Source organism: Chelonoidis abingdonii, chromosome 2 (assembly GCF_003597395.2).
Source record: "Chelonoidis abingdonii isolate Lonesome George chromosome 2, CheloAbing_2.0, whole genome shotgun sequence".
NCBI lineage: Eukaryota > Metazoa > Chordata > Testudines > Testudinidae > Chelonoidis > Chelonoidis abingdonii.
Window position 1 is genome coordinate 206,577,824 of NC_133770.1, and position 19,087 is coordinate 206,596,910.

General features: G+C 43.3%; 1 protein-coding gene across 1 annotated transcript in view; it reads right to left on the reverse strand.

The window, feature by feature from the left end:
• CEP192 (centrosomal protein 192) overlaps window positions 1-19,087 on the reverse strand; it is a 224,551-nt gene that overhangs the window by 77,228 nt on the left and 128,236 nt on the right. The window contains exons 30-36 of the mRNA XM_075062017.1: window positions 16,685-16,833; window positions 15,512-15,742; window positions 12,358-12,483; window positions 11,773-11,916; window positions 11,133-11,196; window positions 10,642-10,781; window positions 10,440-10,532 (exon numbers count right to left, since the gene is read on the reverse strand). Coding sequence (XP_074918118.1) covers window positions 10,440-10,532; window positions 10,642-10,781; window positions 11,133-11,196; window positions 11,773-11,916; window positions 12,358-12,483; window positions 15,512-15,742; window positions 16,685-16,833 — 947 coding nt within the window. The remainder of the gene's footprint in view (window positions 1-10,439; window positions 10,533-10,641; window positions 10,782-11,132; window positions 11,197-11,772; window positions 11,917-12,357; window positions 12,484-15,511; window positions 15,743-16,684; window positions 16,834-19,087) is intronic.

A 19,087-nucleotide genomic window follows, 5' to 3' on the forward strand; every position in this document is an offset into this window, starting at 1 on the left:
ATGCTCTGTACTCTTCAGCCTGTCTATTATCAATACCTTTATGAACACTGAAGGAAAAAAGAGGGAAGCTGACAGGCTGAAGAACAGCATTTTGTATTGCTAGTAGCTACTTCCAAAGACAAAGACAAACTGAAGTAGCTTCTGGTAGCAAATCAGGGACTGTCTCTTTCTGGTGCTTTTTCAGTATATGGGGCCAAATTCCAGCTGAGGTTTTTGGTAATGCTAGCGATACAACCCTGAGTATCTTTCACACTGAAGGGCAGTCTGTATTTCCTTCACTGCAGGTGGCGTGTAACTTATTTCACAATAGTTTGATGCTTCTCTGAAAGCCTCAAATTTGGAGGGGAAATTAAGATCAGATGTGGATGAGCCTGAAACTCCAGAATAATCCCACTACACTCTCCTGTACCTACTTGCTGAGTCTGGTACAGTCTGTCTATGAATTGTAGGCTAGATCTATTTCCAGGTGGAGGCAAGCTTGACTGCGGTTAGACTGACTATACACTTTACTGGAAAAATTGGGCTCATTTCGTGTTTCCCTCTGGAGTTCCATGCTTACATCTCATCTCTCACATATCTATTGCTGTGAGTATTAATCTTCCGCTCTCCTGTATGAGGGCTTTTCATTTTTAAGCTTGTTGGGAGTAGCAAGCAAACACTTTGTCTTGTCCATATTTTCAACTACTACCTATGAAATTTCCCCATTAATAAGCTTTGCCTACAGCTTTCTCAGACATAGATTTGTTTTAATTATGCTCTGCCAAGAATTTGATTTAAAAACTAGCCACTGAATCTGCTACCATGGCTCTCACCAACAGCCTCACAGATCTGATAAACAATGGTCAAAGACACCTTCTTCAATCATTACTTAAGTTGGTCAATATTTTGAGGAGGCTAAAGCTGGACAGCAAATAAGTCACAACAAATCCTTGTCTCTCAAGATTCTGTGGCCTTGGAAAAACGTGTAATTTTTAAGGAGTATCTGCAAGACACTGACAAAGTTTCAACAGCCCTTTTGAAAGTGGCTTACATCTTCCCATCTGTAGGAAAAAGCCCTCTCTTTAAGCAGGTATGCCAATGCCACCAATACCTTGGAGCAGAGAGAGTATGCTCGGCTCAAAATTTCATGACTTGCCAAATCACCCTATTATGCACAGTTCCCTGTTCTTCTCTAATGTCTCACTTAAAGCAATGAATGAGACTGCAAATTCTGTATTGTTTGTATGTTTATTCTCCTTACCTGGTTGAATCTTGATGGTCACTGCCTTTTACCCTCTGTTTAAAACATGCCTGGAGGAGACAAAAACAGTTACCTACCGTAATTGTTGCTCTTTAAGATGTGTTGCTCATGTCCATTCCAATTAGGTGTGCGCACAGCCAGAAGATTTTTCCCCTAGCAGTACCATAGAGTCGGTCCGGACGCTCTCTGGGATTGCGCCTTCATGGTGCTGAATATAGGTCCCTACTGACCTACCGCCACTTTAGTTCCTTCTTGCTGGATTGCTCCAACAGAGGTAGGCAGGTGGGTACTGGAATGGACATGAGCAAAACATCTTGAAGAATAACATTTACAAAAGGTACGTAACCATTTTTCTTCTTTGAGTGATTGCTCATGTCAATTCCCAATTAGGTTATTACCAAGCCCAAATTTTGGAGGCAGGGTCAGAGCTCAAAGGTTCGCAGACTGAAGCACTGCTCTACCAAAGGCTGCATTGCCTCTAGCCTGCTGGGTAATAGCATAATGAGATAAAAGTATCTATAGACGACGAAGACACAGCTCTGCAGATCTCTTGCATCAGACCATAGGGAAGGAATGCCGATGAAGATGCCCGTGCCCTGGTGGAATGCGCTGTCAACAGAGGGGCCAGTATCTTCACTAGATCCAAACTCAATCCATGACTAAATCCTTTGGGAGGAGACTGGAAGCCCTTTCGTTCTGTCTGTTACCGTGATAAACGGTTGAATGGACTTCCAGAATGGTTTTGTTTGCTCGATATAGAATGCTAACACCCGCCAAATGTCCAATGAGCGAAGTTTTTGCTCACTGCTGCTTAAATATGACTTAAGGTAGAAAACTGAGAGAAAGATATCCTGGTTAACATGAAACTCGGAGACAACATTAGGAAGAAAAGCCAGATGCAGTACGAGCTGAACTTTGCCCTTACAGAACACTGTGTAAGGAGGCTTGGACATTAGGCCCTTGAGCTCAAACACCCTCCTGGCCAATGTGATTGCTACCAGAAATGCCACCTTATACAAGAGGTACAGCAAAGAATATGTTGCCACCAATTCGAAACTTTGCCCCATTAGTCTGGAAAGGACCAGATTAAAGGTCCCAGGCTGGGACCGGCTGTCGAACATAAGGGTTCAGTCTGTCGAGGCCTTTTAGGAAACGACTGATTATGTGGTTGGCAAAGACTGATCAGCCCAGCACACCTGGATGGAAGGCAAAAATGGCGGCCAAGTGAACCTTTATTGATGACACGGAAAGCTCCTGCTGTTTGAGGTGAAGAAGGTGGTCCAATATGACAGGTATGGACATAAGCGTTGCAGATAGGAAGTATTGTGAAGACCAAATTGTGAATCTCTTCCATTTGGCCAGGTAGGTAGCCCTAATGGAATGTTTCCTATTGCCAAGGAGGACTTCTCTGACTGGACCTGAACAGGCAAGCTCCATTGGGTTCAACCTTGGAGCTTCCATGCCGTGAGGTGAAGCAATTAGAGGTTCGTGTGCTGGAAGTGGCCGTAATCTTGGGTTACCAGATCTGGAAGCAGTGGTAAGATGATTGGGGTTTCCACGGACATTTGCAGAAGGAATGCATACCAGTGCTGGCGAGGCCAGGCTGGAGCTATCAACAACACAGAGGCCTCATCACTTCAAATCTTGAGGAGTATCTTGTGAACAAGTGATATGGGAGAAAATGCGTACAAGACGTCTCCCTTCCAGGGAAGGAGGAACGCGTCTGTGATGGAATCTGGTCTGTGATTCAGGAAGGAGCAGAACTTCAGGCACTTCCTGCTGTGATGCGTGGTGAACAGGAAACCTCCACTGTTGGAAGATGGTATTTGCGATATCTGGGCATAGGGACCACTCGTGGCCATGAAAAGACCTGCTGAGATAGTCCGCCAACTCGTTCTGTACTCCGTAGAGGCATGACACCTCCAGGTGTATTGAGTGAGCTATGCAAAAGTCCCATGGTCTACGGGCTTTCCTGGAACAGCGAAAAGGAGCATTCACCCCCGTCTGTTTATATAAACATCACTGTTGTATTGTCTGTCATGACGATACACATTTCCCTTCCAAATGAAATTGAAATGTCTGACATGCCAGACGGACACCTCTCAGCTCTCTGATGTTGATGTGAAGTGAGAGCTCCACTTGGGACCAGACGCCCTGAGTTTTCCCAGGTGTGCACCCCACTCCAATGCTGACACATCCGTCACCAGTGATAGGGATGGCTGTGGACTGGCAAAGGGAACACCTGCACACACCGCCTGTGGGTTGAGCCACCATAGGAGGGAGTCAAGGACCGGACAAGGAAGAGTGAAGGTCTTGTCTAGATAGTCCTGAATCGGCTGATACACCAAAGGTAGCCATACCTGTAGAGGCCAGAATCTCAGTCTGGCATGTTGTATTACATAGGAACAAGCAGTCGAGTGTCCCAGAAGCTTTAGGCAATTCCGTGCTGTGGTAGTAGGGAACTGCCTGAGACTTCCTATGTTGCACAGAGACTGGAAACGCGACTCTGGAGGTACACCCTCACCTGTTTAGAGTCCAATACTACCCCTTTAAACTATCCGCTGAACGGGGGACTTCCGTACATTCAGTTGATTTCTGTACATTCAGTAGAAGACCCAGATTATCAAAAGTAGCCCGATGATGCTCACTTGTGTCTCCACTTGCACCCTGGAGCAGCCCTTGATTAGCCAGTTGTCGAGGTATGGGAACACCTGCACCTGGTGCCTGCATAAGAACACAGCCACAACTGCCATGCACTTGGTAAACAGTCGAGGAGCTGCTGACAGGCCAAACAGGAGGACAGTGAACTGTTGATTGTGGTTCACCATGAACCTGAAGTACCTTCTGTGGGACGGCGTTATCAAAATATGAAAGTAAGCATCCTTCAAATTGAGGCCAGTATACCAGTTCCCCAGATCCAAGAAAGGGATAATAGAGGCAAAAGAGACCATGCTGAACTGTAGTTCCTTCATGAACTTGTTCAGATTTCACAGGTCTAGGATGGGCCTGAGGCTGCCTTTGACTTTTGGTATTAAGAAATACCGTGCATAGAAGCCTTTGCCCTTCAGCTCCTGGGGAACCTTTTCCACTGCCTCCAGTGTTACGATCAAGTGTACCTCCTGCGCAAGCTGTTGCTCATTAGAAGGGTCCCTGAAGAGGGATGGGGAAGGGGTTGGAAGGGAGGGAGAACTGGAGGGAGTATTCCCTTTCTACCGTGCGGAGTACCCAGCAGTCCGATGTAATATGGGCCCACGTAAGGCAGAAATGGGACAGTTGGCACGAAAAGTTAAGGTGGGATGGATCTGCAGTTCGGACTGGTGCGTCGCCCGCGGGCACACCTTCAAAAGTTCTGCTCCTGACCACAGGATTGTCTCACCTGTCCAGAGCCCTGAGCTGAGGAAGGGTGAGGTCTTTTCCTGTTATGTCCATTCTGTCTCTGAGAAAAGTCCTGCCAGTTTTGAGAGTGGTAATGCATCCGACAAAGTGGGTATTCACCCACGAAAGCTCGTGCTCCAAAGACGTCTGTTAGTCTATAAGTGCCACAGGACTCTCTGCTGCTTTTACAGATCCAGACTAACACGACTACCTCTCTGATACAAGGCAGGGGCTGTGGCTTGAAATTCCTTTGCTGAGTAGTGGGAGCGGGCAGGCCAAGGGATTTGAGGTTGGCCCTCGAATCCTTGAGGCTATGAAGCTGCAAGTCCGTTTTTGTCTGAGAAGAGGGCCAAGCCCTCAAAATGGAGGTCCTGGATGGTCTGTTGGATCTCAAATGGTAGACCTGAGACCTGTAGCCAGGAGCTCTCTCTCATAGCTACCCCAGAGGGACAAATGTGTGAGTGGACAAATCTGCCACATGGAGGGCTACCTGCAGCGAAGTCCAGGCAATGAGCTTACCCTCCTCTACCAAGAAGGGAGAACTCTGCCCTGGAGTCTTACAGCAACAGCTCCACAAATTTTGCTATTGCTCTGCAGGAGTTGTAGCTATATCTACTGAGGACAGCCTAGTGATTAGAAATTCGGAGCTGGAGTCCCCACGTGAAATAGATTTTTCTTCCAAAGAGGTCCAGTTTTTCAGGGAGGGTCTCTGATAGCCTTGGCGCTCGCATTCATTAGCCACTGTCTAGCGGGGAAGATGTGAAAAGGTGCTCGAACCCCTTAGCAGGAAGGAAGTATTTCTGTTTGTTCCTCTTTGCTATTGGTGGTAAAGAAGCAGGGGTTTGCCACAGCGTCTTGGTAGTACCTTGAACTGTTTTGATAAATGGCAAGGCAATACGGGAGAGATCAGAAGGGGTGAGAATGTCCACCATGGGGTCTGATGTCTCGACCACCTTCTCGCCTGGATCTCCAGGTTCTGTGCCACCCTCCTTAGCAGCTGCATTCTACTCTCCTCCATGATGGGGGCCGTTGACGTTCCCGCCACCACCTCATCAGGCAAGGACAAGGCCTTAGTTGGAAGTGGGTCCTCTTCCCTGCCCTTGGCACCAATGGGATCATGCGGCACCTGGTATTCCAGCACAGTTCATGTCGGTAGCGGTGCAGTGGGTGCCAGCAATGTTGGCGCCGGCAGTGTAGCCAATGCTAGGTCCTGCCCCTGGTGAGGTGTCGGAGACACATATGAAGGTAACACCACAGATGCTGACCTAGAGTAGGACCTCTGGCACTAGCCATGGCAGAATGCCCAGGGGCCTGCCACTGACCAGGCCATGACACTGGATGAGTCTGCTGTGCCCGCCTCTGTCAGACCTGAATCGTCTGCTTCTCCTGGATCTGTGGGACTCTGCTTCAAACTCTGAACATTCACTATACAAGGACCACAGAGGAGCAATGCCTGGAACTCCGAGACCAGTGCCACTCCTCTATGGGTCCACTCATGGATTGTACAGGCAACTGGTACCAAGGACACGGCAACTGGTGCAGTACCATAGAAGGTTTGCCTCTGGATGGCACAGAGGGTCTCACAGGTGCCGCTGAAACCGAGCTCAGTGTCCTATCTCAGCTCAGAGGGGAAGGTTTAGAGGTGGATGAAGTTGTTGGTGGCCTCGAATGCCTCCGGCATGAAAGGCAACTGGAGATCGTGGTCCTCCCAGATTGGCAGTGCTGGGGGCCTGGAGTCAACTGTTCCTGTGCCGGGGCAGGAATAGACATGACCCTAGTCGGTGGAGCTGAACACCTGTGGCCCGATGCGGGTCTCACAGTGGTGGGCTCCTGCACCAGTCTAGGCATGGGGGAGCAAGCCCTTTTGGGTCTCCTCTTCCTGTAGGGCACAGGGGATTGAGAATGGTGCTGTGCACTTCCCTGTGTGGAACCCTGATAGAGCTGAAGGTTTCTGGCAGAGTCCTTCCTCAGCGACGGTTCATGCATTGTCTGTGCATGACGTCAGCTCCACTGAGACAGGGTCTGAGTGAGGACATAAAGCAGCCATGATTACCAGGATCTCAAGGTGCTGATTCCTCTGAGTCCTCAGACGAAATCCCCTATAGATCTTGCAGAGTGCTTTCTGGTGGCTTTCCCACACAAACACTTCAAGCCAGAAGTGTTCAGGTCACTTCTTGGTATAGAGACTTACCACACACACTGTGCAGGGTTTAAACCCCAGGGATCAAGGCATTCCCTGGTACTGGGGAAAAGGCGGAACAAAAGAGGGGGGCTACCCCCAACTGAAACTTATCTAGCACTATATTAAACTATACTACTACAAACCTACCTATTTATAGGACAAAAGTTCAAACTACTAGAGAAGTTGCACTTACAAAGCAAGAGCTATGAGCGTTTCGGCTAACCGTCACAGGCTGTCAGAAGAAACTGCAGTGGTGGTGGGTCAACAGGGCCCTATATTCAGCACCATGAAGGTGTGTCAACAGTGTTCCCGTGTTGCCAAGAAAGCTAACAGCATTTTGTGCTGTATAAGTAGGGGCATTGCCAGCAGATTGAGGGACATTATCATTCCCCCTCTATTCGGCATTGGTGAGGCCTCATTTGGAGTACTGTGTCCAATTTTGGGCCCCACACTACAAGGATGTGGAAAAATTGGAAAGAGTCCAGCGGAGGGCAACAAAAATGGTTAAGGGGCTGGAACACATGACTTATGAGGAGAGGCTGAGGGAACTGGGATTGTTTAATCTGCAGAAGAGAAGAATGAGGGAGATCTGATAGCTGTTTTCAACTACCTGAAAGGGGGTTCCAAAGAGGATGGATCTAGACTGTCCTCAGTGGTAGCAGATGAGAGAACAAGGAGTATGGTCTCAAGCTGCAGTGGGGAAGGTTTAGGTTGGATATTAGGAAAAACTTTTTCACTAGGAGAGTGGTGAAGCACTGGAATGGGTTACCTAGGGATGTGTGGAATCTCAGAGGTTTTTATGGTCAGGCTTGACAAAGCCCTGACTGGGATGATTTAGTTGGGAATTGGTCCTGCTTTGAGCAGGGAGTCGGACTAGATGACCTCCTGAGGTCCCCTCCAACCCTGATATTCTATGGTTCTATGACCCCAGGGGGCACCCAGATGAACCTGACAGGTACTGCTAGGGGAAAAATCTTCCAGCTGCCATGCACACAACACACACCCCTAATTGAATTGACATGAGCAATCACTCGAAGAAGAACCTCTCCTACTTCTCTGCTTTGGGGTTATTGTAATATGAAAACTTTTTTGGGTAACAACTGGAGCTAATCAGAGAGGATGAAGATCTGAAATAACTCTTCCTTCTTTAACTCACATAAGGCTGGAAATCAAAGGGAAGATTCTGTCCTCCGAGAGTCAATCCCTCTTCCTAGATAGTGCTATTTGTGTTTTAGCCTGTTTGAGGGGCCTTAAATATCTATGCTCCTTGTTTGATGAGTTTTCAAAAAAATCACATGCAAGGAGCACATCCCCAAGGGAGTTCAAACCATCCTCTAGGAGGAATGGGCGTCAGCGAGGATTCTAGTCTTTGTCAAGAGACTATTACTCTCCAAGATTTGACAAGGAACCCTTGTATGTGATGAAGCCAGTACTGCGCAGAGAATGGGAACATTCACCTCTGATGAATCCTTAGAAACGTGGTCCTGGCTGCCTGTTGAGAAGAACCAATTTATCCTTACAGAGGTCCCTCAGGAACCACCAATATGGGGAAATGTAGGAGCCCCCAAAATTGTACAGGCGCTAAACCCTTCACTTGACAGAGCCAGGGTTCACAGGCTGGGAGCAGATGTGGCAGAGCTCCCCTTTTGTGGCTCCTCAACAGATGTTTATCAGATGGAGAGAATCTCTCACTATAGAATATCCCAAGGTATTACAAGTATTTCTGTGTTAGTGTACATAAACTGAAATAAAAATAGTACACCTCTACCCCGATATAACGAGACCCAATATAACACGAATTCGGATATAACGTGGTAAAGCAGAGCTCTGGGGGGGGGGGGGGGGGGGGGGGGGGCAGGGCTGCGTGCTCCAGCAGATCAAAGTTCGATATAATGCGGTAAGATTTTTCGGCTCCCAAGAACAGTATTATATCAGGGCAGAGGTGTAGTGTGCTCAAGATAGCCATTCCACCCCTTTCTTTCAGAGAGGAGATCTAGGACATCTACAACAAACAATGTTATGGGTTTTTTTTAATTCTCTCTCTCTCTTCCATGTCACTCATTCTGCTTCTATGTCATTATTCCATTGCCTATTACTTCTATCTTTTAGATCAACATCCTCATTCCCTTATTCTTTCATATACACACCATACTAGGTGGTCCAACTCTTAGTTTGCTCTAGTATTACTGTTTTTCCTTTCCTGATTCCACTTTTGTTCTGCTCCTATGTTTTCTCCCCAAGCTCTCTCATCTCCAGTGAGATATCCACTGCACATTAACTAGTCATTCAAATAACTCTCAAACAAGCTATTATCCCTTGTACTTGAGATAGAGAAAACTTAAGTGACTTGATTAAAGCCATAAGGAAGTGACTATTTGAGTATGAATTAGAATGAAGGAAACCTTTGTTCAATCCCACATTTACTCCACACTGTTTCATGCAACTATTGTAGATAACCCGTCTTCTACACTGAGAGACTATACTGGATGCCGAGCTAAAAAAAACAGACTCATTTGCAGAAACTAACTGGGGAAGAAACGTGAAGCACAGTCTGAGTGGTGTGATGGGGTGTATCAACCCCGGACTGGGCAAGCAGGAGTTCATCACTCACTGTGGGTCCAAGCGGCCACGAACCTCAACATTGCTGCACATGCTTCTGGTGAAGGGAGCACATAAAAGGAAGCAGCTCACTCCAATCTGAGGAGGAGGATGGACATGCACTGCTCACTCCTTCTGAAGGACCATCAGATCTCCTGGCTGCAAAGGAGGGTATCCCTGACTACACTAAGGGAGATCCCCCATTAACAGAAGCAAACAGAGATGCCAAGCCACGGCCTATGGAGAATAAGCCTGCAGGAGACTCAAGGGTTGGAAGTGACGCAGGGAACGAATTGGAAGCTGCCACTTGACCCTTAATAAGTTGATCATTGGCTTCTTAGGGCCCTGGGTTGGAATCCAGTGGAGTAGGGTGAGACCAGGTTGCCCTGCCTTTATCTCCATCCTGCACTTGCCACTATGCATTACTGTCAGGGATCGCTGATATAAGTTGTTTGCTCTGCTTTGCCCGAGGGCCAAAACCCCAGACTGTTATTGTCAGCCCCAGTCAGGAGACTAAGAGCTACAGATTGTTCATTTGCTCCGCTCCAACCAGAGGGCCAGAGTCCCTGATTGTGGCTGTCTGGCCCAGCACAGAGTCCTGACGACTGTGTGATGCAGTGTATCAACCCTGCACCGGACACGTAGAGCCTCTGTGACAAGTGGTACTACCTACAGCTGCAAACTCACAAAATCAGCTATTTAATACTGACATACTCACAAACCAAGCATACACAATTATAAAAGTGACTGAATAGCCTATGACTTTCAGGGAACAAAAACCACTACATACATAAACTTCCAACCCTAGTGACTGATTTAATTTTCAAGGCTTCTCTTCTAACAAAGCGTCAGGAAACTTTACTTAAAAAAAATAATATGGAGGACACCTGTGCCAGCTACAGTCCCCGCCAGAAAGCCAGAGGGAAAAACCAGACTGCAAGGTTTGTGGGGGTTCCAGAGGTCAGCTCTAATTTCAAAGCAATGTGAGAGCACAAAAGCAATGATCTTAAGACTACTATTTAGAAAATTAAGTCGTCTCCCTACCTTAATTTTTAAATAGACTTCAATATTTCCAGCATTCTTTAAAGGCAGCTGCTGCTTGGCTGAAGAACCCACACAAGCAGACAGACACATGGCCTTTAAAAAAAAAAAAAAAAAGTTGTTGTAAATACAACCAAGAATGCAGAACTACCAACAGCAAAGAAGCTAAAATACACTTAATTTATAATTTTTTTGGGAAGAATACCTGTAAGTCCTTTGGAGCATGTATCCTAGCTGTTCCAGCTCTTGCTCTGAGGGGAATACTTTTTATCACACTAGTAGGCCCTGGACTGTCAACCTCTACATCAACTCTTGCTAAGAACTCATCTGCTGGACCCAAGATATCTAGAAGGATTTTAAATTCAACAAAGAAGAGTCAAGCATTTTTTACCTGTAAAATTCTTAAAGTTTGATGCCTGAACTATAACCAACTTGAAGCTCAATATTTTATTTTTGAAGTGGTTAGTATGGTAATGGGGACCTTAATTACTTAAGATAACTGTACTTTTATTTTAGATATTATTTAATTTCAAGTATTAAAACGGATCTGTCAATGCCAGCATGAACATACACAGATTAGGGCACCAGAGCAAAAAAGTTACTGAAATGTTTCATCTACATTAGGAACCTACAAGTTTGCTTTAGGACTAAAAGGATAACACAAAAGTAGTTAAAATGGAAGTCAAACTACTATACCTGAAAGAGAGATTTGTTTCTTCGGCGCATGGAACAAGACCCACACTACTAAGATTTCAGGATCCTGAAAAAAGGAATATATTTGATACTTTAAAGACACCTACTGAAAATTTCAACTTTTAAACCGTCCAATAGACAGTGTGAACAAGACATTCATTATATTGAAGAATTAGATGTCTAGACTCAAATCTGGAAAAGCAGTGATTCTAAGACAAAACAACCAAAGAGCATTTTACTATGAACGCTCCTTTTATAGGTTATAAAAAATAGTTTCTTAGTTAAAGTGAGCTAATATACAGAGAAGTTATTCAGAGTGTAAGAGGGAATTAAACAGTAAAGTAAAAGCTCTGAATAATCATTAATCTACTTTCTTGGAAAATGCCAGTAGTTTGATTTTTAGTTAATATTTTAAATTATGAAGATAAGTTACCTACACTCTCCACCACCCAAAAACACTTACAGTTAAACTACTGCCTGATCACTCCCACCACCAGAAAACCAAAATGAACTCAAAACAAGAAAACAATATTGATCACATCACTACCCTTCATACAAACAGTTAGTGTGGATTCAGTTATCTGTAACTAGAATAATTTTAAAGGAACAATTTCAAAAACTAATATTGTTATGAGCTACTTACTTGTCCATCATAACTTGCGTGTATCACATGGTTCACAACTGATGGAGCTGCTAGCTGAGAGATTGCATCAGTCTGAGGTGAATATTCAATAAAAGTATTAACTGGTTCCTTGGAAAATGTGAAGCAACGCCAAGCTACAGCATTCTGTCATAATGAAACCACTTTTTAAAAATAAAATATTAAGATCCACATTTTCAAAAGTAATATATAGACATGGAAGTTTTGAGGATATCGGTATGGGTATAGCCTTTGAGGCTGCCACAGAACTGATAATTCAAAATTATCCTTCTGTGGAAACATATCCTAGCAATACAGCAAAGCAGCCATAACAGATACATATAAAATATGCTTCTTCCATGACAAATTCATCCCTATCAACACTGATTACTAGAATTACTGTTAGAGAAAAGTTTATTCAATCATTGGAGATTTTTAAGAGCAGGTTAAAACACATCTGTCAGGGATGGTCTAGATAATATTTAGTCTCGTCATGAGTGCAGGGGACTCTCGAGGTCCCTTCCAGTCCTCTGATTCCACCTTTAAAAATAAATATTATATATATATATAAAAACTTAATGTACTTACTGCTTTGATAATAAGTCTGATGGGCACAGAAGCATGGGTCTTGTTGATTAGTTTTAGTGGCAGAGCCTTCCAACTGCCAGATGATAGGTCACCAAAATCTAGACCATCTGTCTTTCCTGTTTCCACCTGATATTAGACATAGATACAGCCTTTATAAATTTGAGGGAAGGCCCATGTTTTTCCACATATTGCCTCTCTCCTTCCCTGCACCCAGCGATACAGTGCAGTTCCCCTGCTGTTAGAAGTGGAAGATGTGAGAAGGTGGCTCTGACACCAACAAGCAGCACCATCCAATTGACTGTCTCCCACACTTTGAGCCTGAATCTATTTCTATGGGGTACTCAGGGTAAAGCAAGCACACAAGGCCAGCAGTAGTGGACATACTGCTGGGTATCAGGACATAGGAATTTAACAGCAGCATTGTGGAAGTAGCTCAGTAAAAATGCAGAATTCACAAAAATCCATATTTCAAAGCTCAGAGAGAACACAAACCTGATGTTTAATTTTAAAAGTGTCTTTTGTTTGATATAAACACTTCATGAAATCAGCTTAATTAATCAAAAACTTTGTATTATCCTTTCTTCAAGACTCATTTAATTTATAGTTGAGATCTCAGGATTGAAACTTCTGAGAACTATCTAAGAATGTTTGTTCATAAGCTGCCAAAAAGATTTTTAAATACGAACGAAAGGATACGTAACATGTTCACATGTGGGTAATATCAAGAACTGAACCAAAATTACATGCTGCACTGAGGTACTCACAGAAGAGCAAATTTTGATTTTTATTAACTTAATGTACACTTAAATTTTGAATAGCTACCCATTAGTGATCTTAAAACCTTTATTTCAATGAAAAGATGTTATCAATCTTTGAGAGGCTGAAGAGATACACAAGAAATAATTGCTATTTCAACAGAATTCCTTAGAGTCATCCTGTGCAGTTCAGATCATGGTAAAAAGTCTTCCAATCAGCAAGTGCAGACAGGATAAAGAAAAGCTCTCTTATGAATGAGACTGACAATGCTCACATTTGTAAATAGTTTGAAAAATACTATTTTGGAAATGAAATAGTGATTAAACATATCCCCACCTTGATGAAATAGGCAGAGTGTTTGAAATTCTCCACCCTGGTTAAGCAAATAGACATGAATGAAACAGATATTAGAGAATCTCTCAAGACTTCAAAGAGAACATGACAGGATGATTTAAGAACTAGACTGCATAGACCAAAGGAGACCAGAGTGTACACTTTGCAAGATAAGTCACTTCTGAATGAGGACTCAGAACATAAAGCTCTGCTTCAGGCCCTTTGCATTGCCACTTGGACCCTCAGCCTTTATCCATACAGTCCTGTAAAACAAGAATCTTAAATGTGGTATTTGAATCTATTTACCAGATTCTGAAAGTTACCAAGAATCAAATATGCAGATTTAGATTTCCAATCTATGAGCACAGTAAAAACCTGCTCAACCTTTTTCCACATATGCTCACTGAAGAATTATCTTTTTGCTAAAGTGATTGCTATCTGTTGATGACTTAAAAAGGTATAGCCGGGGAGGATGGGAAGACAGGAAAGGAAAAGTTTGTATTGGTAGAGATTTAGTATTTCCAGCAAATCAAGGCCTTTGTGGGTATTTAGGGCTATCACAGGATGATTCTATTCAGACTTTATCTTTGAAGGCAAACAAAGGAAGTCAAAGTCAAGGAGAGAATCAAAGGTTTTTCAGGGGCCAGCAAAGTCTGCAGCTTGGCTCTCTCTCACCCTATCCTCTCTACATTTTACTTGAAAGCTTTTATCCACTTCAAAGTTCCCCACTGCAGAAAGATCGAAGAGTGCTGAAGTTGTCTCTTACATTTTTCCAGACGGAACTAGCCACAGCTCAGCTGCTTGTATCCTGGATTTCAAAACCTCGGCAGAAAAGCTGGCTCAGCGAAACATAAAACATATCTTTGCTTACAAAGTACTAAACAAGCCTCTGACACTATCTCCTGCTCTTTGATTCCTGATTAATATATGACACAGTGATGACGGTGTTTGGCTTCTCCCTGGTTTAAGAGGCAAGTTGTATTCTAATAATTGACTCCTCGTCAGTAGTAGAACCTTCTCCTGATCAGCATACTTATGCCACTTTGTGATTTCAATGCAATTGTCCCCCAAAGCAACAAATTAGTCATGACTACTCTCCAATCTGAGTGATGGTGGCAACCAAAGACTATTCCTGGTGACAAACTTACCCTGCAAGCGACAGGTGAGAAAAAGAGAACCAGTAACTCCAGAGACAAGCAAGAGAGCTTAGAGCAGCAGGACCAACAGGCAAGTATACAAAGCTGGAGCAGCTGTATCTGAAAGCATTGCCTGTGGCATTAGGACTGGAATCACAGAACCAGAAATGTCACACATTTTGTGACAGTTTAACTGGGTCAAGGAACTGACTCGTTCTCTCAAATTCACAAAGGCTCCAACAGGAACTCTTCGGTGACAGCGTAGACCAAGGACAGACTGATCAGCTCCCGAGACAGCAAGAATTTGCCACAATTGAGACTTTAGAATAGGGTTTTCTGTTTTCATAATGAGGCTTGCCTCCTTGTTTTAACCACCATTAACAGACAGGAAAGAATAATTAGATCAAGAGTTTTCTTCAGGAGTTAGTAGAAACCACCCACCAGCTTGATGAAGGACAAAGTGCCCAGGTTAGGGAAGAACATATGAGCATCCACAGCACAGGAATGGCTCACACACAGACATAGCTGGCCAAAAAAATCCAATCTCACAAACACGGAGTATGTGCACCAGAAGGAGGATCCCTGTGGACAATTACTCACAGAAGAAAACTTACTTATTCCGCATATTTTAGCCACCCAACTATTAAGACTGAATGAAATGAGAAGCTATGCACCATACCTTAGCATAGGCAAAATGTCAATTACTCATGAAGCAGATGTCTCCAATGCCTTATATAGGGGCCCTTCCGCAAATAAATTTTGCTAAGTATCTTGTGTTAAAGTTTACACTTCTGGTGCATTTGCATTTACATAAACTATTCTCATCTCCTTTTGAAATAAAGTAATCTTGAGCTCTCCAAATAGTTTTTAAGTATTTAGAAAAAGCAAACACATAAGAATATATTGGTTCAATATAACCAACTGCTTACCTCGAGATTAGGATTTTCAGCAACTGCTGTCAAAACTACCTTAGTTGCCAAAGCTTCTGCCTGGACTATTGTCTCAGCATCTGCAGAAACCGGCCAAGATGAAATACTGAAGATACACTGGAAGATTCCAGGATGACAAGGTAAGAAAAGTATTTTCAGCTCTTCTGTAGAATGAGGTCCTATGATGGTTTTGTTTTTGAATACTAGACACTGACATTTCAGAGGATCCATCTAAAAAGATAAGCCTTATTAGTTTCTGCAAAAGTAAAAAAGGCCAAGTATTCCACCATTTAAGACTTACCTCTAAGATTATGCCCACAAAGGTATCTAACAATGGCTCGGTAGGTGGTCAACTGATACCTGTTGATCATGTTTTTGCTTAATGGTTTTAATGTTACCTTTTCCTGCCCCTTTCTCCATGTGTCTGTCTCATCCAACTGTTGCACAGTTTGAATTTTATATTTTCAGTTTTTGGAAAAATCCCTCTCCCAGTTTGTACAGCATCAAGATCACTGGCCTGCTCAACTCCTGTAGCTTATTGTAATATACATAAGACTGTATGGAACAAGTAGAATAAGGAATGTTTTACATCTTAAGCTTCCTGCATCATAAATATATTTGTGTTTGTCTTCTACTATTCCTATAGACATTGTATATGAAGAACTAGTTTTACAAAATGAAGTAATACACCTTACACCGTAACAAAACTTAAGGCTGTTCCAGAACAGAGTACACAAGAAGAGTAAGCTGATACATAAAACTCAACATGAAAAGTTTTTACCAGTTCTGGTTTCAAATGTTAAAGCAGTACTAAGTATAAGCCAGCTTGGTAGTAGATGTTAGCAACACCTACCATGCAGGGATTTAAGTTGGGATCAGGAGTTCATAGCTGATAAGAAGCTACTAGTGTAGTAGAGGCTACATGCTACAATGCTGAGAGAAGGGGAAAAAGAAAATCAGCACCAACTAGTCTGGAAGGAGCCAACTAGAAAACTTTTTCCCACTGGAATTTGTGTCATAATAGCAGGAATGGAGTTTAAGTTTTTGTTGCATTAAAACTGCAGAAGGGGACGAGTTTAGAAAGAATTTAAGAATTAATAGGACTCTATAGTCATTGTCCCTAGCGCTTGAAACATTATACTGTACATTAAAAGCTATACAGAAAAAGCTTACCTTTTCTCCATTAATTGAAACACTGAAAATTCCAATGCTGACCTGCAACCATCTTTCAGTTGGATTAAAAATACCAAGAGCAGTTTGTGATGCAATTCCTACACAACAAGCACTGGGGAACTTCAGCTCTTCTGGTACTCTCACATGTCCTAGGAAAGAAAACGATCTCTATTAATTACCAATATTTGTATATTTACAAGTATAAGTATCTACAATTGCTATCATGAGCACCCTGATAAATGACAATAAACCATGACCAATTTGATAGTCTGGAGTTAAAATAGTTCATAACCTGTGTCATAAACAGATAGTTAAGGGTTAATGCCTCTTATCTGTAAAGGGTTAAGAAGCTCAGTAAACCTGACTGACACCTGACCAGAGGACCAATAAGGGGACAAGATACTTTCAAATCTTGGTGGAGGAAAATCTTTTCATTATGTACACCTGTCATAAACAGATGGTTAAGGGTTAATGCCTCTTTTACCTGTAAAGGGTTAAAAAGTTCACCTAGCCTAGCTAACACCTGACCAGATGAACCAAGGGGGAAAAAGATGTTTCAAAAGGAAGGAGGGAAGTTTTCCCTTTGTTTAGAGTTTTCAGTTTCAGCCAGAGTGAAAAGATCAAGGAACCAGCCTCTTATCAAAGTAGTAAGTTTTAGAAAGGAAAAATAGGTTTATGTTTATTTCTCTGTAACCTGTCTTATGCAAATTGAGGTGGAATCAAATTGGGTATTTGAGTATTCTTTTTGTGTAACTAAATTTGTGCCCAGAGGAACATCCTCTGTGTTTTGAATCTGTTGTCTGTGAGAGTAGCTGGTATGCTAATCTTTCCCAGAGGGTTTTCTTTTACCTTTCTTTTCTTAATACCTGATTGATTTTTCCTCGTTTTTTTAGATCCAAAGGGATTGGATTTGGACTCACCAGGGATTGGGCGGGGGGATAGAGGGGGAATGGTTAATTTCTCCTTGTTTTAAAATCCAAGGAGTTTGGATCTGTGTTCACCAGGGAATTCGTGAAGTCTCTCAAGGCTACCCAGGAAGGGGAAAGTTTTGGGAGGACAGGGAGTGCTCCAGACACTGAAATTCTGGATGGTGGCGGTGATGCCAGATCTAAGCTAGTAATTAAGCTTAGAAGTGTCCATGCAGGTCCCCACATCTGTACCCTAAAGTTCTGAGTGGGGAAGGAACTTTGACAACACCTTACAGGAAATTAGGTGTTTCTGTAAGCATCCAGCACCACAATACTGATTAGGCTCATTTACTGTACTTAAAGTGATAAGTTATTACAAAACTGACTGCTGACTTTAGGTTTCTACTCTTTAAACTAAGTTCTAGAACAGGGTCAGCAAACTTTGGCACGCAGCCCACCAGGGTAAGCACCCTGGTGGGCCGGTTCGGTTTGTTTACCTGCTGCGTCCGCAGGTTCAGCTGATCGTGGCTCCCACTGGCCACAGTTTGCCGCTCCAGGGAAATGAGGGCGGCGGGAAGCCGTAGCCAGCACATCCCTTGGCCCGTGCCACTTCCTGCCGCCTCCATTGGCCTGGAGCGGCGAACTGCGGCCAGTGGGAGCCGCGATTGGCCGAACCTGCGGACGCGGCAGGTTAACAAACCAGCCCGTCCGCCAGGGTAAGCACCCTGGCAAGCCGCGTGCCAGAGGCTGCAGACCCCTGTTCTAGAACACTACATAAATTAGACACTGGTTTGTGTCATAAAATTGAAAAACCTCTCCTATTACAACAGAACTTAACACTAAAGCTGTTTAAGAGTTCAGTAGATTTGAAATTGTTTGAAAATCCCCTCTTCTTGTATGCCTGCAACCATCATAATTTTGTTTTAGGGCTGCCTTAGCTGAAATACATGCTTATATTTAGAAGCTATCTATCCTTATTGTCCCACTCTTAAAAGGAAAATTAAATTAAATGAGCACCACTAATGTAACATTAAGGTAGAGATCTGTACTAAGACCAGTATAAATGAATTCACAGAATCGGAAAAGAGTGTGACTGGGAAGATGTTAAAACTTGCGAAGGACAAAATTTAGGTGAGCCAATTCCCTAGCAGAGGTGGAATACCTTTAGAAGAGTCTCAACGCCAGGAATCTGGAAAACAGAATGCCTATACTTAGTGCATCAGCCTAAGATTTACATAATGGACTTTGAAAGGAACAAACTGAACTAGTAATATCAATGGCTAGTAAGTTTAATTAACTATTCAGGAAGATGACCAAGGCATTGTGAACAAACTCAATTAAGATACAGTAACTTCTCGCTTAACATTGTAGTTGTGTTTCTGAAAAATGCTACTTTAAGCGAAACGATGTTAATTGAATCTAATTTCCCCATAACAATTAATGTAAAAAGGACGGGTTAGGTTCCAGGGAAATTTTTTCGCCAAAGACGTACACG